The sequence below is a fragment of the Misgurnus anguillicaudatus genome, chromosome 1, assembly GCF_027580225.2.
Source record: "Misgurnus anguillicaudatus chromosome 1, ASM2758022v2, whole genome shotgun sequence".
NCBI lineage: Eukaryota > Metazoa > Chordata > Actinopteri > Cypriniformes > Cobitidae > Misgurnus > Misgurnus anguillicaudatus.
The window spans coordinates 6,333,539-6,355,322 of record NC_073337.2 but is presented as its reverse complement, the minus strand read 5'-3'; the positions used below and the strand labels follow the sequence as shown (position 1 = coordinate 6,355,322).

Sequence of the window (21,784 nt, the reverse complement as noted above, 5' to 3'; positions counted from 1 at the left end):
GGGAACGGCCTTTGTGGGTGGAGATTCTAAGAAGAAAGAACGACGATAAATACTCATGTTTTTCTGTCTTGAGCTGTGAGTCTGTCGAATCCTGCTGTTAGGACTTGAGACGGCCCGGCATGCTGTAACTTTTTCATATCTGGGGCCGTATTCACAAAGAATTTTATCTTACCACTAAGAGTACTCCTAAATCGCACTAAAAGATTTTAGCTAGGAGTTTTCTCTTAAAAGTTATTCACAACGCCTTTCAGACCTACTTTTAGTAAGGAAAAATTATTACTCCTAAACTAAGAGTGAGTCTTCGTTGCTACGGATGACGTCAATTCTCATGCACGAGCTGACTCGCAATGACCACGGTGATTGGTTGTTAGATGACAGGGCTGACATGCGGAACATAACACAGACCGACGCACCAAATCCATTACAACATCGAAATATGTCTGTGTCCTACACAAAATAATAATAGTAATGCCATCGAAATGCATATATAAAAGAAAAGTCGTGAATGAAATTAAATTATATCAAGGTAGCCTAATACCCAAATGAAAACCGACAATTGCCTAATAATAAAAAACGACATTGCATTAACACTTGCTTGATTAATTTACATCCTATTAGCCTAAATAGACTACTTAAAGCAAGGAAATGTGTTGCCCATATTGAAGAAGCCCGCATTTTTTTAAAAGTAGAAATTGTTTAAATTAGTTAACTGGCATTTTTATTTCAAACGACCCGACCGGCATATCATTAAAAAAAACATTTTTGGATGACTCGTAATCGCAGGCACCCGCTCATTTCGGATCAACCCGCGCATCACTGATGGGAGAGGATTTGTTTGCAGATCAATGCATTCCCGCTTGTGTCGCGGACCCCGGACGACTGTGAGAGGCGGTGGTATGCATTACAATCGCAGTCAAGGGCTGCAGCCTTTAAACGGGCAAGCATGGCAACAGGTTGGCGTACAATATTAAATATATAATATCATTATTGTTTCATGTAATTCTAAAAACTTCCTGTTTGTCATGAATGTAATGAATTATGAAACAAATGTCATAAAAATATGCTTACATTAAAGTGTGCTTTTAAGTCTAGGCAATGCTTTTGAGTTGGTGAAACTGTCCATGTATGTGTTAATCAGCACCTAAGCCATTTTACGATCCTTTGTGAATAGGTCTTAGTGAGTTAGGAGTCCTCTCGACTTCTTTTAAGCTGTCCCAGACTTAGGTGCTACTTTTAGGGCTAAAATGCTTCGTGAATTACTTTTAGTGAAAAAAATTAGGAGTCCTAAAGTTAGGAGTGACACGCCCATTATTTTTAGGAGTTGCTCCTAAATTCGCCAGTTAGGAGCTACTTTTAGCCTTAAAATTCTTTGTGAATACGTCCCCTGATCAATAAATATTCAATTTAGATATTTGTGTCTTTCTCAAATTATGAACATGCTTCGGACGCCTTAAAGTCCAACACAATGTTTTCTGGAAGTATTCCTGAGTCCATGTTGTGATTTCCATTACAGTAGCATTCCTGTATGTGATGCAGTGCTGTCTTAGGGCCCGAAGATCACGGGCATCCGGTATGGTTTTCCGGTCTTGACCCTTACGCACAAAGATTGTTCCAGATTCTCTGAATCTTTGGATGATATTATGCACTGTAGATGATGATAAATTCAATCTCATTGCAATTTTTCTCTGAGAAGCTCAGAAAACTATTTTTCGCTGCAGCATTGGGGGAATTGGTGATTCTCTGCCCATCTTGACCTCTGACAGACACTTCCACTCTGAGAGGCTCTTTTTATACCCAATCATGTTGCCAATTGACCTAATAAGTTGCAAATTGGTCTTTCAACTGTTCCTTATATGTACATTTAACTTTTCTGGCCTCTTATTGCTACCTGTCCCAACTTTTTTTGGAATGTGTAGCTCTCATGAAATCCAAAATGAGCCAATATTTGGCATGACATTTCAAAATATCTTACTTTCAACATTTGATTGTTATCTATATTCTTTGTGAATAAAATATAAGTTTATGAGATTTGTAAATTATTCCATTCCCTTTTTACTCACAATTTCTACTATGTCCCAACTTTTTCTGTTTTGGGGTTGTATAAGCAGTAGTTGGAGTATATTGAGGCAAAAGTAGTTAATAGTTAGTTAATAGAGAAAATTGGACCCTAAAGTGGGACCAGAATAATTGATATACTTTCATTTATTATTTCTTCGAGCCATTTCAAGCCTATCCTTGTATCATGTACTAATATGATTTAGAAAGTAATTAGTAATAAGTAATTAAATACTTTTTGAAGAGAGTAAATTGTAAAGTAATCTAATTACATGATTGAAGATGTAATTAGTAACTAGTAATTAATTACTTTTTTTGAGTAACTTACCCAACACTGATGGGGAATGACAGTTGAGTCCACTATATGGGGATGAAGCAAATGAAAATGAGTGAGCGATTTCGGACACTGACGCAAATATCATGCGTCAGAGAGCTGTCGCAGAGATTCATCAAAAACACCTGTGTGGCTTTATTGATTGTGCTGTGAAATGGTAAAGTTTACTTTCTTACTGTTTTTCACATTTGTCATGTTTATTGTATTAGTTGATAATAAAGAGAACAAAACCACTGCTTATAATATTTATTTACTGCTGTTTGTTTATTGTTTAATAAAAATGTGTATTAGATTTAAAATAAAAGATAACGCAATTATTTTTCATGTGTTTATTTTCAAAAAGTAGAAAATAACTGACAACAAGAAAATGTTTGGTGTTTACTGTCAGTATCCTTCAGCTGATTCAAGTTACGCGTTCGTCTCCCGTTGCATCATAGGAAATATGAGTGAACGAGTGTACATAGAATGTACCCTCAAAATCAGAGTGCATTGTGGGTAAAAAGTAGTGAATGAATCTAGGGAATTAAGTTGTTCACTCAGGTTTCGGACACCACTACAAAATGGTCGACACCCGATATAGTGCACTATATAGTGGATAGGGAGCGGTTTCAGACACAGCTCCTGTGATGTGTCTTCAGTGTGGCTCAGGTGAGCTGTGCCGTGCCATGCTTCGCCACAATTCTGTGTCGTGTTGCCCTGAACATTTTCCTCTTTTTTTTATGGTAAAGTCTTATTTTTATTTTAGAGACTTAAAAAAGGTCTTAAAAGTCATTACATTTGCTGTAAAAAATTTGCAGATACCCTGTAAAAGACAGTAGTTTGATCTTTGTTCATTGTCAGTATTACCATGATATTTCATTTTTTCTTATTCGGTAGAATCAACTGCCCAAACTTCAAGCCTCACGGATACAGTGTCCATGTCAAGTAGAGAGAGTAGTGAGAGTCATGAGTGTACTTTGCCTAAAAGAGCATGCATGGAGAAAGAGGTGTTGCAGAGTCCTTCAGCCAGAGATGTGAGGAGTGACAGGTTTATTTATGTAGAAACAATCACATTAATATGCTTCATCTTAATTGTTCTTATTTATTATTTACAGAACTCAGTATAAGGACTTGTGGCCTTTCCAGATTACACTTTTTTGTAATGATAATCACCATGTCAGACTATGCGATTTTGATACCTAAGAATTAGGGCTGCACGATCAATCACATACAATTATCATTCGCATCTCGTCAGTAAAGCCGATTCCGTGATTAGTAGTAAATCGCCATCACCTGCTCTCAGATGGAGCGGCATTTACTACAAAGAGCCGTAGTTCACCGACAAGCTAGACAATATCACGTTCATAATCGAGGACTAATCGAAAAATAAAGGCAGAAATATTAGCTGAAAAATACTGTGAAACGAAAAAGGAATTGGTGCTGCTAGGTGGATTAAATAAAAAACATCTCTGTACAGAACAGCTTAAGTGCTTCTATTGGCAGCGTCAATGTCCTACGACTTAAACATTTTAGGCTGAGTTCCATTACACTTCTAGACACGCACTAGCAAACTTATCTGTGCACTTCCCTCAGGGAATCGTTGCCTATATTTTGAAAGTGCATTTCGTGAAGGGAACGAGGGAAGTTTTTATGATCGATTTGGACAGACTGTTTTACATGTACACGTCCATCTTGTAGCGTTACATATGCAGCATCATGTCTCTTACACTATGACATCTTACGAGGAATCTTGCACCCTGACACCCATTGATGTATAAGAATCACACAACATGTGGAATCGTGCTAAGTCACATAGTCTGAACTGGCCAGTAGTTAACAATTAGTTCTCAGTAAAAGTTAGAGTTCTAGTTTAGAGAGTTACATATATGCACATGCATACACACACACACACACACACACACACACACACACACACACACACACACAAACAATTTACTTCTTGTAAATTTGGTTAATTTCAGCTTATTAAAAAAGTTCGACTAGAGAAACCTGGTGGTGTTGCAATCCTGAAGGAGTACGAGAACACTGGGGGCATATGTGATAGTTCCAGGCGACAAATGGTTAATATGCTTGCAGCACACATGACAGAAACTGAAGGGTATGATATTCTAAAATATGTAATTTTTCTTTTCTTTCATCTGTCTTTATTTAAAAATTGTAAAACCACTGCTTTAATAATATGGAACTTTCCATATTAGGAGAATTCCCCAACGAGTGACTAAAGAAAAATATGCCCTTGGAATCATCAGTTTGTTTCCTGCTCTGAAGGATCCACTTTCTAAAAAAGGCTATGTAAGTTGTCGGAAACTTTGTTGACTAATGACTGTGCTAAATGTTGATGATGATTGTTACGTTACGGCAGAGAAAACCACCTGGTAGTTAATTTTCAAAGATGTTTTCAAAGAATTTTCAAAGATGTTTTTCAGTAGTTAGCGAGGAAAACGAGGTGGCGTTAAGCTGCGGTTGAGGAAACAGCGTTTGACCCGGTTACCGTTGCCCTCTGTGATCCTGGGAAATGTTCGTTCCCTGAGGAACAAAATAGAGGAACTTCAGGGGAATGTCCGATGCCAGAAGGATTTTAAAAACTGCGGCGTGTTGGCTTTTACGGAGACGTGGCTCAATGAGCAGGACTCAGACGCGGATCTGCACATTGATGGATTCGGTACACCGTTCCGACTGGACAGAAAGGTTGAGGTGACGGGGAAAAAACTAGGTGGTGGGGTTTGTCTATATGTCAATGAACGATATTGCAGTGCTGTGACTGTTCGGGAGCAGATTTGTACGTCCGATGTAGAACTTTTAGCACTGTCACTACGCCCCTTCTATCTGCCTAGAGAGTTCCCTCAAATCTTTTTAACTGTAGTGTATATCCACCCAAAGGCAGATGCTGTGGCCGCTGCCAATACTATTTTTGAGGTGGAGCAAAAACTGCAGTCCATTTCACCAGAAGCACCGAGTTTTATATTGGGCGATTTTAATCATGTGTCGCTGAAGAAAGTGCTTTCACATTATCAACAGTACGTCACCTGTCCTATGTTGGACTTTAAGGCGTCCATCTGCATGTTCATAATTAGAGGAAAGGCACGGTATTAAAATTAAACTATTTATTGATCAGATAGGAAAAAGTTTTACAGCGCTGGGCAGTCTCAAGGCCACAATAGGCAGTCGACTAACGGCCCGCATTGGGAGAAAACAGTTATTTATAAAGTATGTGACGTCGATCTTCTTCTTAGAATCTCCACCCACAAAGGCCGTTCCCCTCGTACATCTGACTCCATTACCACACCCAGTTTTAGTCTGCAGGAGATAGACACACACATACAAAGAAAAAACAAACTTTTCTCCGCTCATCCCTGAGGGCCATGCAGCCCGTCACCTTCTCCCCAGTACTCCTCCACTTCACATATGATTGACTTCAGATAGCATATTATAATGCTTTCTTAAAAACAAATCATTAATGAAACATTCATTTATTCATAAAAACATAAGCTGTAAGATGAAAGTGATTACTATGTAAAACACATTTCAATATCATGACATCATTTCATTATTCGTAAAATTGGTTATATGAATAAGGCACACATTAACTTCTTTAGATAGATAAACACATATTAAATCTTTTACTGCAATACTACTTCTAAGCAAAACACTTTAATCATTATTCAAAAAAAAAAAACATCTGTTAGGGAAGAATACACACACACACAGAACAAGCGCAGGAGATTCTGTTCTTCCAAGTTGAGCTGCCATCCCCCCATTAGATTATTCTGTATGCAACCTTCATTTCATTGATTAATACACATTTATCAAAGACAACATCATATCATTTATTACATCAATTATTCAATGATTAATACTGATTAAGTAAGAAATATATTGCATATTTTATCATGTGAATATTAAAGTATTAGTTAATACGTGGTTTTCTGTTTACTTTTCCCACTCTGGTCTCTTTCTTATCTTTGACAATTTCCAGACATAAATTCCTAGTTAATCCTTCTTGCAGTTTTACACACACACCCAAGCTGGTAGCTTTCCACTCTCACAGACAAACACAAACAATCTTTTACTTTAGCATACTATAATGATTATTGAAAACACTTCTAAATACAATATTAATAAAACATATGACATTAAAATCCCACAATTCCCTCTCTTGACCTCTGAAAGAGGTCACACATTTTCTTGTTCCTCCTCAGCCAGGTTTTGTAGGCCTAATAGGGGCATGCTATATGGGGGCGGATTATTCTCTTTTTTCTCTATTGCTGACACTATTAATCTGTTGCACAGGGATCTGAGACAAGGAATGCAACAACATCCACAAGTGACCAGTATGGCCACAAATACTCCAATTGAGACCACTATAGATGTTCATAAATCAAAGGTGTATGATGTCGTTGAATTTTTTTTTTTGTGTAATTTAATTCAATTCCCCCATATCTCTTTACACACTAATCTTGTGATGTAGTTTTGGACCTTTTGTCAATTTTCAGATTACCTTCATTGTTTATGCTAAATATTATGGTAATTATAATTGCAGTCATAACCCCTAGGGCCCACAGAACCTTCCAATCTCCATATAGCTTCATCTCTGTGGAAAAATACACTTATGCCTATTGGCAAATACTCAAAAAACAATCATAAATTCAAAAAAAAAAAAAAAAATGAAATGTAAAATTAATACTGTAGAATTGTATAAGAAACTTAAAAATTAGATTCAAAAGGAAACATTGAAATGTAAGATTATATAAGAAACTTAAGAAATTCAAAGGTCAATATGATATGTAGCTACCCAGGTTATAATAAATAAACAGTAATTGTAATGTTCAGGTCCCTGAACACTTCTGTCAGGATTTCCACCACCTTATGGAAGTCCAATTTATCTAACCCACACCCCAGCTGTTGGTAAAATTCTCATATGTTGGTAAATCAGTACAATTTTGTTTTGTTATTAAATGAAAAATCAATCTGCCGTCGTCCTCATGGGTAACTGCACATTCACCTGTGTGTTTGTTCTGTCTTACAACCTTTTGTGTACCGTACTTCGCTTTGAATTGTACGGCTATACCTGCTCCGTAGGCACAATCTGTACTCACACAGTGTGCGAGGGGTTCTGTTGCTGGGCTGGGAAAAATTTCACCTTTTTTATGCACAATTTTACAGAGTGTTTGTTGACTTTATTGTTGGTGTTGTGTGAGTGTTACCCCTGATTTTTCACTTCCTGTTTGTTCTCTCTGTATTCCAGCTGATTTACTTTCACTTTCACTTTCAACACTCTCCCTCTCTTGGACCTGAGTCCTCAGGTCCACACCGGTTTCTGTAAGAGACCTGCTGGGATAATCACATTTAACACAAGAAAAGAGATGGAACCAAGTGTCGCCTTTGCCCTGTAGCTGAACACAATGTTAGATTTTTGCTTTTACTCTCGGTGGCCTGGACTGTCTCGGTTCGGCCCAGCACCGTCTGAACACCTTCACTTTCACTCAATCATCATTTGTAACAGCTTAGTCTTTGTCCCGGTGTCGTGTAGCCTGGCAGGAAAAATGTTTAATCATAGCAGTTAGTTTGTAGAAATAAACATCATTAGTTAGTGGCAGGATTGGATCCTACACCAAGGCGTTCCGTGGGCCTGGAAACTGTCGACCTGTAAGCAATTCAAAGGGTGTGAAACCAGAAATCCTGTTAACAGAGGAGCAAATAGACATTAATGCAATTGGCAATGCGTCAAGCCATGTTATTTTTGTCTGTGCACAGATTTTGTCAAGTCAAGTTTTAATGTCAAGGTCAGGTTCATTATGTCAGCTTTGCTCTGTCATTGGGGCGATGAGCAGCCCGAAACTATATGTCAATTCCAGTGCGTGTTTGTCAGTTTGTCAGATCTAACTTTGTCTTGGGAAACCATGGTTGGGGATATAAGTGGTTTATTAGGCAGTTGACAACAACCACTTCATTAGGTACCTTCACAGCCTGTATTATGTGTCAGGCTTCGCTAGCATTTATTATAGGCCGGCCTTTCCTGGTTTCAAACCCACCTATCTGCCATATGGCAGTTCCATATATACTGCACCAATCACATATTCATAGTCACTATAAATAATCACCCTCTCTTCACCAGTGTAGTGCAAGGCTTTGATAACAGCTATCATTTCAGCTGTCTGTGCTGACTGCTTACCCTCCAATTTACCACTCACTCTAGTCACAAAATCACCCTCAACCTGGTCAACCACAGCAAACCCTGCCTTTAGCATACCATCTGATGCTCTAAAACAAAGCCATCCATAAATAACGTGATTACCGGTGGGGGAGTTGTCAGTGGTACCGCGAACAAACCATCTCTCAATTTGTTTGCTTTTTTTTCAGTCAATGTTATGCAGTTATATGGCTCACCCTCAGTGATTAGATCAGTCATGTTTACATCCTCATGGACATAATTTCAGGTTCGGCTGGCCAGGATTTTTGGTAAACTTTATCTAAGACACCGTTTTATATATTGGTACATACCTTATTATCTATTGTTTGTTGTTTATAAGGCCCAAAAAAAATTAAAAAATAACATAAGTCTCTGGTCCTGGATCAGACATAAGGCTTTATCTCTCCATAGTTTAATTAGCCATTCATTTGTGCCCCGTCCGTCCGGGGGCACATTACAACATTGACAGGTCATTGTAATTTCTAGGTCCCTATCTATTATTAACTAGTGTGTTGGAGGAATACAGAAATGTGTGCAAACTAGACTGGTTTGCTACCTTGTAGGGTAGTGATTTGTTGATAGTCACTTTTCAATTTTACCAGAAACCCATTGTACCCACCGTTATTGAAGCTTTTTTTTTTTTTTACGGTGGACTATTTAGGCCCATTATCCACTAGGGCTCTTAATGGTCCATGAGAGGCCCAGCCATTCCTTTCATGGTGGGTTCCTGTGTGCCCCCTTATTCATCCGCATCACTCCCTTTGGCCCCATGTTGGGTGCATAGGCGCCATTAAATCTGGTTGTGATGGGTTGTGTGGCGCTGGTGGTCCCCTGGCAAAACCACCATTTCCACGCCCGCCACCTCCTCTATTGGGACCCCATCCCCTTGCATTTGGTGCGTTAAGTGGATACCTTACACCGGAATATTGGGGCTGTGACCCATTTTGAGGGCATCTTCTGGCCCAATGACCTTCTTGTCCGCACACATAACATGTATTCCTGACAAAACCTCCAAAACCTCCCCGTTTTGGTCTACTACTCCTTCTTGGCCCTCCCCTTCTCTGTTGGTTATATCCCTCCAACGGCTTTCCTGTATAGGGTGGGCCTTTATATGAATCTATGGGCTGATTGAGATATTGTACGTTGTCCGGGACACTAGTTGTCATAGCTACTGGTGTTGGTTGGGCCTGCTTGGGCATTTGTTTCTTTTTTGTGTTGGCCTGTTTAGTCTGTTCTAGCTGCAGTTTCAAAAGCTTATTCTTAATCTTATCTACCTCTACAAGTTCTGTTTGTGTGATTTGTTTATGGCCCTGTCTGTGTAATACACAAGATCTCTTTCCCATGTTGCTATCATTTGTATTTCTCTGTAATCTTAATAGAGTTGTGATTATCTCTCCCTGTGTCATAATTGTTTGTTGTAATCTTTCCATTTTTCTTTTCAGGGCCTTTATTTCATCAAATTCAACATCTAGTTCACCACTGTTTACTGTTAACACCGGCTGTTGCTTTGAGATCGAAACAGACTTTTCCTCATAAGGAGGAGGTGTGTGCAGTGAGGGGTATAGTGACTTCACTTGAGGAGGAGCCATGGGTGGGGCTGAGGGTACTGGCTCAGTGTTTCCTTGTCCTTTTACTTGCTCACAGCACAACTGTCAACTTCCCATTTTTCTTTGATTTAATAGCCTGCATGGCAGCAGCAACCAGAGCTAATCTCGTCCAAATTCTCAAATCTGTTTCTAAGTCTTTTACAGTTGGTCCCTTTCCAAACTACTTGCCCTTTTTCCATTGCACATACACTGTTAGGCAACCATACTCATCACATTTTTTTATTTAGCCATTTTCACACAATTTACAAGCATTCAAAATTTCAAAAAAAGCACAAAACGTCACTCTTATCTAACAAAAGGATATATACACCAGTAGTTTTCAGGAGTTTCACCCGCAATACAAACACAATACAACTTTCACAGAAATGTCACAAAAATAACAACAATATATCAACAATACTATTCACATTAAGACGTCACTTCTTCTTTCCAGTATTCGTGGACCTTTCATCCACGGGCTGCTGTACACCCCCTACAGGCTATACAACCTGAGTCGGTATTTTATAATACCTAATGTATTAAAGGAATCCTCAACCTTTTTAATTAATTCTGTTAACTTACACCGCCATTAACAGTATTCTTGGACCTTTCATCCAACGGGCCTTTCACCCCTTACAGGCTACAACCTGAGTTGGTATTTTATAACACCTAATGTGTTAAAGGAATCCTCAACCTTTTTAATTAATTCTGTTAACTTACACCGCCATTAACAGTATTCTTGGACCTTTCATCCAACGGGCCTTTCACCCCTTACAGGCTACAACCTGAGTTGGTATTTTATAACACCTAATGAGTTAAAGGAATCCTCAACCTTTTTAATTAATTCTGTTAACTTACAACGCCATTAACAGTATTCTTGGACCTTTCATCCAACGGGCCTTTCACCCCTTACAGGCTACAACCTGAGTTGGTATTTTATAACGCCTAATGCGTTAAAGGACTCCTCAACCTTTTATTTAATAACAAAATTCAAAAATTTCAAAAAGTTTTTCACTCTGATCAATTTATAAAAAATTTAAATTTGTAATTCAGTTCGGATCTCCTTATCAACACAAGTAATTTGGTATATCCAATTAGCAGAATTTGATAAAACAGGCTTCTGCTTACCTTATTTTAATAGAGCGCTCTTTTTGTGTTGAAAGGGAATCCTCGCTTACTCTGGTTTCTTCAATGTGAAACCCTCCTTCCGCTCACTCTCTCCTTTCCCTCCACAAAACGTCAGGGGTCACCAGTTGTTGGACTTTAAGGCGTCCATCTGCATGTTCATAATTAGAGGAAAGGCACGGTATTAAAATTAAACTATTTATTGATCAGATATGAAAAAGTTTTACAGCGCTGGGCAGTCTCAAGGCCACAATAGGCAGTCGACTAACCGCCCGCATTTGGAGAAAACAGTTATTTATAAAGTATGTGACGTCGATCTTCTTCTTAGAATCTCCACCCACAAAGGCCGTTCCCCTCGTACATCTGACTCCATTACCACACCCAGTTTTAGTCTGCAGGAGATAGACACACACATACAAAGAAAAAACAAACTTTTCTCCGCTCATCCCTGAGGGCCATGCAGCCCGTCACCTTCTCCCCAGTACTCCTCCACTTCACATATGATTGACTTCAGATAGCATATTATAATGCTTTCTTAAAAACAAATCATTAATGAAACATTCATTTATTCATAAAAACATAAGCTGTAAGATGAAAGTGATTATTATGTAAAACACATTTCAATATCATGACATCATTTCATTATTCGTAAAATTGGTTATATGAATAAGGCACACATTAACTTCTTTAGATAGATAAACACATATTAAATCTTTTACTGCAATACTACTTCTAAGCAAAACACTTTAATCATTATTCAAAAAAAAAACATCTGTTAGGGAAGAATACACACACACAAAGAACAAGCGCAGGAGATTCTGTTCTTCCAAGTTGAGCTGCCATCCCCCCATTAGATTATTCTGTATGCAACCTTCATTTCATTGATTAATACACATTTATCAAAGACAACATCATATCATTTATTACATCAATTATTCAATGATTAATACTGATTAAGTAAGAAATATATTGCATATTTTATCATGTGAATATTAAAGTATTAGTTAATACGTGGTTTTCTGTTTACTTTTCCCACTCTGGTCTCTTTCTTATCTTTGACAATTTCCAGACATAAATTCCTAGTTAATCCTTCTTGCAGTTTTACACACACACCCAAGCTGGTAGCTTTCCACTCTCACAGACAAACACAAACAATCTTTTACTTTAGCATACTATAATGATTATTGAAAACACTTCTAAATACAATATTAATAAAACATATGACATTAAAATCCCATATACATTCAGTCATAAAAATGGTAAAAAGACCTAAAAACGACATAATCTGTGTTATTTGTGTCTTTAACTAGACATGTTTCTGTGCCTAGTTAAGGGCAAAACCTTTTCTTAGAGATGCATCAATCTGACCAGCCAGAGATTGGAATTGGCCAATATTACACATGATTGTCCAGACCGGTAACCAGCCTGTCAGTCTCATGACATTCCGACTTCAAGCCGGTCCTTTTGTTGACAGTTGCGCAAGCAATTACGTCACAGCAATGGAAGCAGCTCCTGGCCTGTTATCTAACAGCTGCATTCATTTAATTCTGTACCCGGAAACGTGATCCATTTTACATAAAGATAGCGACCCAAATCGCCCGTGCAGTCTGCCCGTGCTTATATTAATTCCTGCCCCGCATCTGCAAATTATGTTACTTGTTTTTTTACCAGACTTGTTACTCCAGTGTTTAAAATTGCCATGCCCATTCTAGAATCACAGCTCATTAAGTTGTGTAACATGTAGAATTCTGTGTGGTGTTTTTTTTTTACATTAGGAGCATTTTTATGATGCCCAGGGTGGATCCAGCTTCTTGGCTTGGCAGCTGAAGACAATACAACAAAAGACTAAGCTTTTCCCTATGCCGTGTAGTACTACAGTGGAAACAGGAGGTGGTCCAACTCTCGTTAGAAATATAAATGAAGAACACCAACTCCAGGATGGACCATGCAAAGAGGCTCTTTCTTTGATGACCCACACTAATGATCAGGAGACTATATTCCAGAAGATGCGAGAGACCTTTGAATATAGACAGAAGCTTGTACACGATCCGGAAAGTTCAGCAACAGTCTTGTCTGTTCCCAAGACTGTTGGACACAAAAGGATTGGTAAGTGTGGAGTTACTGACCACATTGCTGACTTTGAGGTGAGGTAAAGTTCAGAAGAATATTGACCTCATGGCTTTTATTTTGAGTGAACTATCCCTTAAATCATGTTTAGGTGTTTTCTTGTATCATTCAATGTTTTAGATTCTTCAAGATTTCAGCCTTCTCTTTGGACCTGAAATATCTGCTAAACTTCTGGAAAGGTGGCCGTCATTCAAACCAAAGTTGATAAAGGAGGCATCTGCACTTGTGACAACTGCTTATCTGGAACAGCTTTTGCAGTCTGCCAAAGAGGAGCAAGTGGGATCATCTGAAGAAAGCTTGGAAGGTTAGATTTGTTGCTGTCTAACAATTATAAATTGATTATTTGGCATGCAGGTTAATTGCAATTGGATATTGATTTAGTAAAAGGTAGGGCTGCAGATTTTTTATTTTTTTGTAATCGGTTAATCGGATAAAAAATTTGTGTGTGTTTTTAAACAACCAAAACAAACAATGCATAACCAAAACGTGGCTGTAAAATGATCAAGCATTTGGCTTTTATTTCTAAAAAAAAGAGGTATTGACATTTGGCTCCAAAAACTAAGCATATTTAGAGCTGGGTACCGAACGTCGAAAATGAAACGAAAAACTTTGATACTTTGAGTATAGAAAAACTATTTATCTTTCGATGCCAAATTTCGATTCCAAAAGCGGCTGTGTCTGTGAGCCTGTACTTGCGTGTAAGGACCTAAAGCGCCGGCAATTGGCTGTCCACCACCACGAGATGGGGAGGATTTCTGAAAATACTCGCAGTCCACCTCGCAGTCACCCAACACAAGTGTAGAAAGGATGCAATATGAGAAGAAAGTCTTTGTGACAGTCTTACCAATAGAGTTAGCGCAAGTATGGCCGTGTTGTCTCCGTGAAAGGCACGTAAACCAAAACGGCGCTTCTCCTAAAGTGACGAGGGGTTTCAATTCTCTGCTTGTTTTACTCGCGCCTGGTTCCGCATGGCAAGGCTTTGCGCGGGCGTCTTCCCCAACAGTCTCGACAAGGTGTTTAAACTTGACCCACGCGCACAGCTTGTGTCTCTCAATGCTTATGAAATACTCACTAGGGATGGGCATTCGATGAAGTTTTCTTTGTCGATCGTCGGGAGAATTAACGATTGACTATCGATTAATCATTAATATTTTTATAATAAAATTTGTTATTTAACTTTTATACTTAAAAAATGCAATGAATACAAATATACAGCGTGTTTTTCCTCGATGAGACCTTTATTACAAGATCAACTTGTGGCAGACAGTTAAACTATGTTTCAAACATATATGTGCGTGCATGTGCGGTGCTCTAAAGCAGCGGAACCTGCAGCTGCGAGCCAGCATTCTTAAACAGAGACCTCATTAGTTCCAAAAAAAAAAAAGATAAAATCATGGCTAATTTTCCTAAGGTAGTAATTACAAAATTATATATGTTTGAAAGACGGAGATGCGCACCTGTCAATCTGTTACATAACAGAGCGAGGCCAGAGACAAACGTGCTCATAAACGGGAGTAATATGGAATAATGTGTGCATCTTTGAATAACTGTAAGTATACATTTCTTTTAAATATATTTTTGTCATATAAAGTTTTGAGACATGGCCTAATAATGCTTTTTTCCACTTTTATTGCTCATTTAGACTTATTGTGCGGGTAACAACGTTTTTGACGCATTTTAGCGATTATTTTAGCAATATTGCTTTTTTCCGGTAATAATAATACAATTTATTAGGGCTGTGTGTCGCCAACAATTTCCCGATACGCTACGTATCCTGATACAAGGGCCACGATACGATGCGCATCACGATACAAGACTATTTTGAATTACAAGTTCAGAATTTAGTAACATTATTACTATTATTGTTTATTGTACATTGAATAAGCAGTGTTGTAACAGTTGTCTTTTTGCCATTCATTTATTAGCTTGTGGGGTAACTCATAGAAATTCTTAAAATCTCAGAGTTAATACTTAACTTATGTTTTTTAAAAACAGTTTTACAAAGAAAAAGTGTCTTACTCTAGGCATTATATTTGTCTCTCATTTCATTATTCTATATCTATGAATATATGTATAAACATGCAGTCAGACATAATACTATTTCATAGAAATCAGATTATTAGCTATAGTTTGAAGTAGCTCTGTATCTCTTCTCTAGATGTACACTTTTCACATGCAAATCTTTGTCGTGTTTCCTCTCTAATGCGTTAGTACTGTTTTATAAGAGAGCGACTAATAAGTATAGGCTAAGATATCTGCGCTTTCATACTGAATTTTAAATACGCGTGAGAGAGAGAGAGAGAACGCGGCTCGCAGACACGTGTGCCAGCGAGACAGGCACGTATAGTGAAAGTATACCCCACTACCTTTAACTCTACGTACTCCACGGGACACATGCGTCCTTTCCATATGGATCACGCATCAGCAGCGATTGGTCACGTTACTTTAAAAGGTGCATCCGAATCGATACGGAAGATGCTGTATCGATGCGCCTATCGACAGGCATCCATGACGATGTATCGTCGTATCGATATTTTGTACACAGCACTACAATTTATATTTTAATCCTGTTTCATTGTCTGTTTATTCATTTCATTTTTATTCATTTTCATTATGCTGTTATGTTAATGTGAGGATATTTATTTGCTATATGAAACGTGCCGTTATATGAATACTTTTGTGTAATATTCAAATTATATGCAGAATAATGTGTGCATCTTTGAATAACTGTAGGAATACAGTTGCTTATTTTTGTCATAAAGTTTTGAGAAATAATAATATTGTGAGGATTTATTTCCATATGAGACACTTTTTATCGTTGAATACTCTCGTTTATTATTTGGAAATCATATACATACATAGTAGAAAATATATAATGTGGAAGGGTAGACTTGCAAAGTTACTTATTTATGATATATGTGGAGATAAATAAACCATAGGAATTTAACGAGGCTTCGAGGCAGTGACTGGTTGCCTCCCTGCCTCATGAGGAAATGACTTCAGAGGCATGAAGGCAGCTCAGAGAAAGACTTTCGGTAACACTTCAAAGGCAGCGTGTTCGAAATATAAACAGAGCGCGCCTCTCTAATAACTAATCAGATATTTGAAAACTACAATACTAATTTCTCGCTAGAAATGCAGTTAAAGGTGTAAAAAGTGAAAATCTACCTGTATTTACACTAAATTTGTGCTCCAGTCGCTTCCTTAGCCGCCATTTTATTTTTTCGAACTTGACCAGGCTCGACCAATCAAGTTCTTATTGTATGCCAATGCATAGGTATCTCAGGAGACAGGAAGTAAACTTAACATTGAATTCGGACATGTCTTGATGCCTTCCTGCCTCGGAAAGCTGCCTCAGAAGGCAGCAACTTACGAGTTTTCGGACGCAGCCTATGTATTTGATTCTGACAAAGTTTTTTTTAATCTCAAAACTGAGTTTTACTTTGAGTCGAATGACAGTTTACTCTCTCTCTGTCTCTCTATCTCTATCTATCTATCTATCTATCTATCTATCTATCTATCTATCTATCTATCTTGCAGGATGGGACAGTGATATGTCTACTTTACTCCTGCTCCTGCATATCCTGTCACCTCAGCCAGCTGGAAGAAAAAAGACAAATAAGATAAGTGCTCGTCAAGCTGTGGACCACCTTATAGATTTTCACAAGGTATGTTATGATTCCATGAATCTGTGCATAATCTAAAGTAAATCTAAATATACTCTTTTGAACAAGTACTATGTTACATTCCCTTCTTCTGTGCTTCTATCAGTCATGCCGGAGTCTTGAAGAGCATTTGGAAACTGATGAACGTCAACAGCCTTACCTTCTTGCTTCAGGGACCAGCAGACGAGCCATTGACAACTTCTATATAGTCATGGATAAAAAACTCATCTCATGCCAAGGAAGAACATCGCTTGCAGCGTTTGATGAGCTTTTCAAGGTCCACTTTGTTCTTAGCTTAAATTATGATGAAGCACTTCGCAGCATGTATACTTTCATCCAGACTACTGTCTATGGTATTGATGTGGGAACCACTAAAGAGACTCCAAAAGTGAAGGAACTGCGAGCCAAGTTGTTGAATGATGTTTAGGTGTTATGTTTGTAGGACATCACATCATTCAGGTGGTCTGTTGATTCGGCATCTCAAACTTTCACATGGTTTATATCCTGGCAAAAAGTTCAAATTGTTATGTGCACAGGATGGTTGTTCTTTGGAATTTAAAAGTTACTGTGGTTTCAGAAGACATCTTAAACTTTTTCACACTGACACTAGTGACACTGAACTTCCGAATTGCTCGGATTTGCCAACAACTTCAAATGCCATCGCATCTGTAGGTATGCCGGCTCTGCCTATTGATGAACCTTGTGATTCCTCTTCTGCAGTGGGGAACTCACACCAAGACATTGCTGACCGTACTGATGATTCAGTGTCAACAGAAATGTGTGCTTCTATTATTGCCAAGTTGCAGGGCAGTGGTGTTTCAAACAACGTAATTTTGTCTGTTGTAGAAAGTATGGAAGAGTGTTTGGATGATGTTCATTCATCTATTAGAAGCCAAATTTTTAATGTAGTGCCAGAGTGCAACCCAAGTAGATTGGCAATAGAAAATGTTTTTATGAATTTAAAGAATCCCTTTTCTGATCTAAACAGTGATAGCAAATGGAAAAAATATTTTTGTGCAAAGTGGGGAGTTGTACAACCACTGGAGGTGCATTTAGGAGTAAGATATGATTCCAGGAGGAATAGAAGATCTGGAATTTATGAACAGGTCCCAGTCAATAACACCTTTATCTACATACCATTGTTTAAGACCTTGGAGTTTATATTCAAGAATGAGATTGTTTGCAGCCATATTCAGTCATCTAGATTTAGTGATGTATATAGTGACTTCTGTGATGGTTCTTACTTCACAAATAATCAAATGTTCTCATCTTTTAAAAATGCTCTGCAGATTCAGGTTTATACTGATGAATTTGAAACAGCTAATCCTTTAGGATCTAAGCATGGTGTACACAAGCTTGGATGTTTGTATTTCACACTTAGAAATCTTCCACCTCATCTTAATTCTTCTCTCATGAACATTCATCTCATTTCTCTGTTTCATTCACAAGATGCCAGAAAGTATGGCTTAGATGAAATACTGCGTCCTTTTGTTGAAGACTTGAAGAAACTTGAAACATGTGGGATGAAAGTGTCATTTTTAGAAGAACCTCTTTATGGAACAGTGTCACAGATTACCGGTGACAATTTAGGTTTAAATGGTATTCTTGGCTATGTAGAGTCTTTTAGTGCCCACTACTTTTGCAGACTGTGTGTTACAGACAAGGCCACTGCTCAAACAGTATTCAATGAACAAGACCCAAGAGTTGTTTTGCGGACTAAGGAACTAAATGATCAGCATTACAGAAATCTTGCAGTTTCTGGTGAAAGTTCATGCTATGGTATCAAACGCAACAGCATTTTCAATGAGTTAAATTATTTCAATGTTGCAGATAATGTGGTTGTAGATATAATGCATGATATCCTTGAAGGTGTAGCACAATATGAAGTCAAGTTACTGTTGGACTATTTAGCAAAGGAAAAATTCATTTCCAGTGAAAGCATCCTTTTGAGAATTTATGGATACAGCTACGGCTATTTAGATCGCAAGAACAGACCAACGAAGGTTAACATGCAGGGCAATGGACTTGGGCTCAATGCCAGCCAAATGATGTGTCTTTTGAAAAACATCACACTTATATTTGGAGATGTTGTGCCAGAGGAAGACAGCAACTGGAATGTGCTTTTGCTGCTGCTTGATATTGTAAAAATCATTTTCTCTCCTAGCATCACTGAGGGTATGGTTGTCTACTTGAGGTGTCTGATAGCAGAACATCACAAATTATTTAAAGAACTGTATCCAACTCATAATTTAATACCAAAACATCACTTAATGATCCATTATCCAGGTGTGATTCAGAAGATTGGTCCTTTGGTTCATGTTTGGACTATGAGATATGAAGCAAAGCATACATTTTTCAAATCCAGCATTAAGAACTTTAAGAACTTGACAAAGTCTTTAGCACTGAAGCATCAGTTGGCTGTAGCGTACCACTGGGAGTCACTTAATGTAAAAGGTATTGAGTCAGGGCCAGTAAAGAGTAAGAGATTAAGTGATTTTGATTATGATGAATTGGTCTGTGAACATTTTCAGCTTGACAGGTCTGAAGCTATACATTGCACTGGATGGGTAAAGTGTGATGGGATTGAGTTTCATTGTGGATCAGTTGTTTGTGTTGATGTCGTGGATGAAATGCCACTGTTCAGTAAAATTGTTGCAATTCTCCTGAGAAAGGAAGAAATACATTTTGTTTTGATGGAAATGGAAGCAGTGTATGTTGAGCACCTGCATGCATTTCAGGTTAAAGAACTTGATTGTTTTTGCATTGTAAAACAAAATGATTTGCAGCACCCAAAACCATTTGATCTTCAGATGTCATATGACTCTGATTCATATTTATATATTGTAACTGATTGTTGCATTTTGTAGTGCACTGAAAGTGGGGGTGCTTTGCTGTTTAATTAAAATATGAAATTGTTGTGGAATGCATATTTGTTTTATTGTATGAATTGTAACATGCTTTAAAGATATGTAGTAATGTAAACCAATACAAACAAACGCATAAGCTATCTTCAAGTATTCATCTTTGAAAACATATTTCTGATAGTGTAAGGTTGACATCATATTTTTTGTCTTTAGTGTTTTACAGCTGGTCATTTTGTTCTGAGTTAACTAAAAAACATTTATCACTGCATATGTGTAAAATCAACAATGATGTAGTGTTAAAAAATAACACTCCTTAAGTTAATTGATATATTTGATATTAACAACAGTTTGGAGTTGAAATACACTGTTTGCAGTGTTGTTATGTAAATCTAATAGTGTTACATTTGTAACACTCTTATCACTTCATAAGTGTAAAATCAACAATGATGTAGTGTTAAAAAATAACACTCCTGAAGTTAATTGATATATTTGATATTAACAACAGTTTGGAGTTGAAATGCACTGTTGCAGTGTTGTTATGTAAATCTGATAGTGTTACATTTGTAACACCCTTTTAGTGTTGGTAATGCTAACACTTTTGAAAGTGTTAGTTTAACACTTTTGTGGTGGTACCCATATATACACTGCAAAAGTGTAATCTTCTGGTTTCATATTTGCAGTGTAGTTTTAACAGACATGCCTTACTAAAAACATTACCTGTGTGCATTTTGAGGCAAAACAAAGGGCACTGGTGTATTTTAAGATGTCAGTGCAAGTTGTTTTCAGTTTGGACAGCTCTTTAAAATGTTTTAGTCTAAGACTAGTCTAATCCCTGTCCGGGAAACCGCCCTTGAAAGTTGCTGGAGTTAAAACTAAAAAGGCTGAATGTTTAATGTTTATTTCATAAAATACTACTTAGCTTTTGTCCCTTTATGTTTTCCGTATTGTACATCCAAATGTTTGTTATTCATTTTGTCAGTAGTAAGACTAAAATGAGTGCATCTTAAATAAAAAATGTTATGTGATATAAACACAGACTCACTAATTACTGATCTCAGTTCTTTTTAGTCGAAAGCAATTTTAAGATCATAACCATGTACTGCCACCAACATAACATACAACTCATTCACTGCTTATAGTCTATGTTACTTTGCATTAATCTTTAATTTCTAATCCTAAATGCACATACATGCAATTCTCACAATCACGAGATTACCCAAGTTATTTAAGAGCATGCATTAATAATCTTCAACATTCTCAACAGAAGTTGTGAAGATCTTCTCATAAAACATTCTATGAATCTCTAGTTCTATAAGAGACAACACATAGCTTAATGTACAACATTTTTTAAACAAATCTTGCTTTACAATTCAAATGATGTAGTGTTTGCTATTTTCTTTTCAGAAATATGCATAATTGATTCCTGAAGATGCTTTTTAAATGATTACATGTCTAGATTCAAAAAGACAAAATATTCTATAACATTACTATAGCTATGAATATGAGTACATAATAAGCTTGCAACATATAATAAGCTTGCAACATTTAACTACAATCGCATCTGTTTATAAGTAAAAAAAAAATTTGTATAATAAATAAATTGTATCTCTCTTTATTAACCCTATCTCTGACATTTCTCCTAAAATTGCTTAGGACAAATAAAAATAGAAACAAATAAGGCAATTGTTTGAATTCATTAAGAATATGGAGCTATATATATATGGCAAAAATATTCAGTATTTTTGTAAATCTGAGTTTGTATTGAAATCATTAATAATATTAATTTAAACTGCAGACCTGGAAAATCTGAGCTCAGTTTGTGACGCTAAGATAATTTC

At 37.3% G+C, this 21,784-nt stretch overlaps 1 protein-coding gene across 1 annotated transcript; it reads left to right on the top strand.

The window, feature by feature from the left end:
* Nucleotides 1–13,074: 13,074 nt before the first annotated feature.
* On the top strand, nt 13,075–20,005 carry LOC141351085 (uncharacterized). The gene is made up of 4 exons (XM_073857428.1): nt 13,075–13,396; nt 13,538–13,721; nt 16,958–17,085; nt 17,189–20,005. Exons 1-4 carry the CDS (start codon nt 13,271–13,273, stop codon nt 17,507–17,509), a joined length of 759 nt encoding a protein of 252 aa, XP_073713529.1. The 5' UTR covers nt 13,075–13,270; the 3' UTR covers nt 17,510–20,005.
* The last annotated feature ends 1,779 nt before the right edge of the window (nt 20,006–21,784 follow it).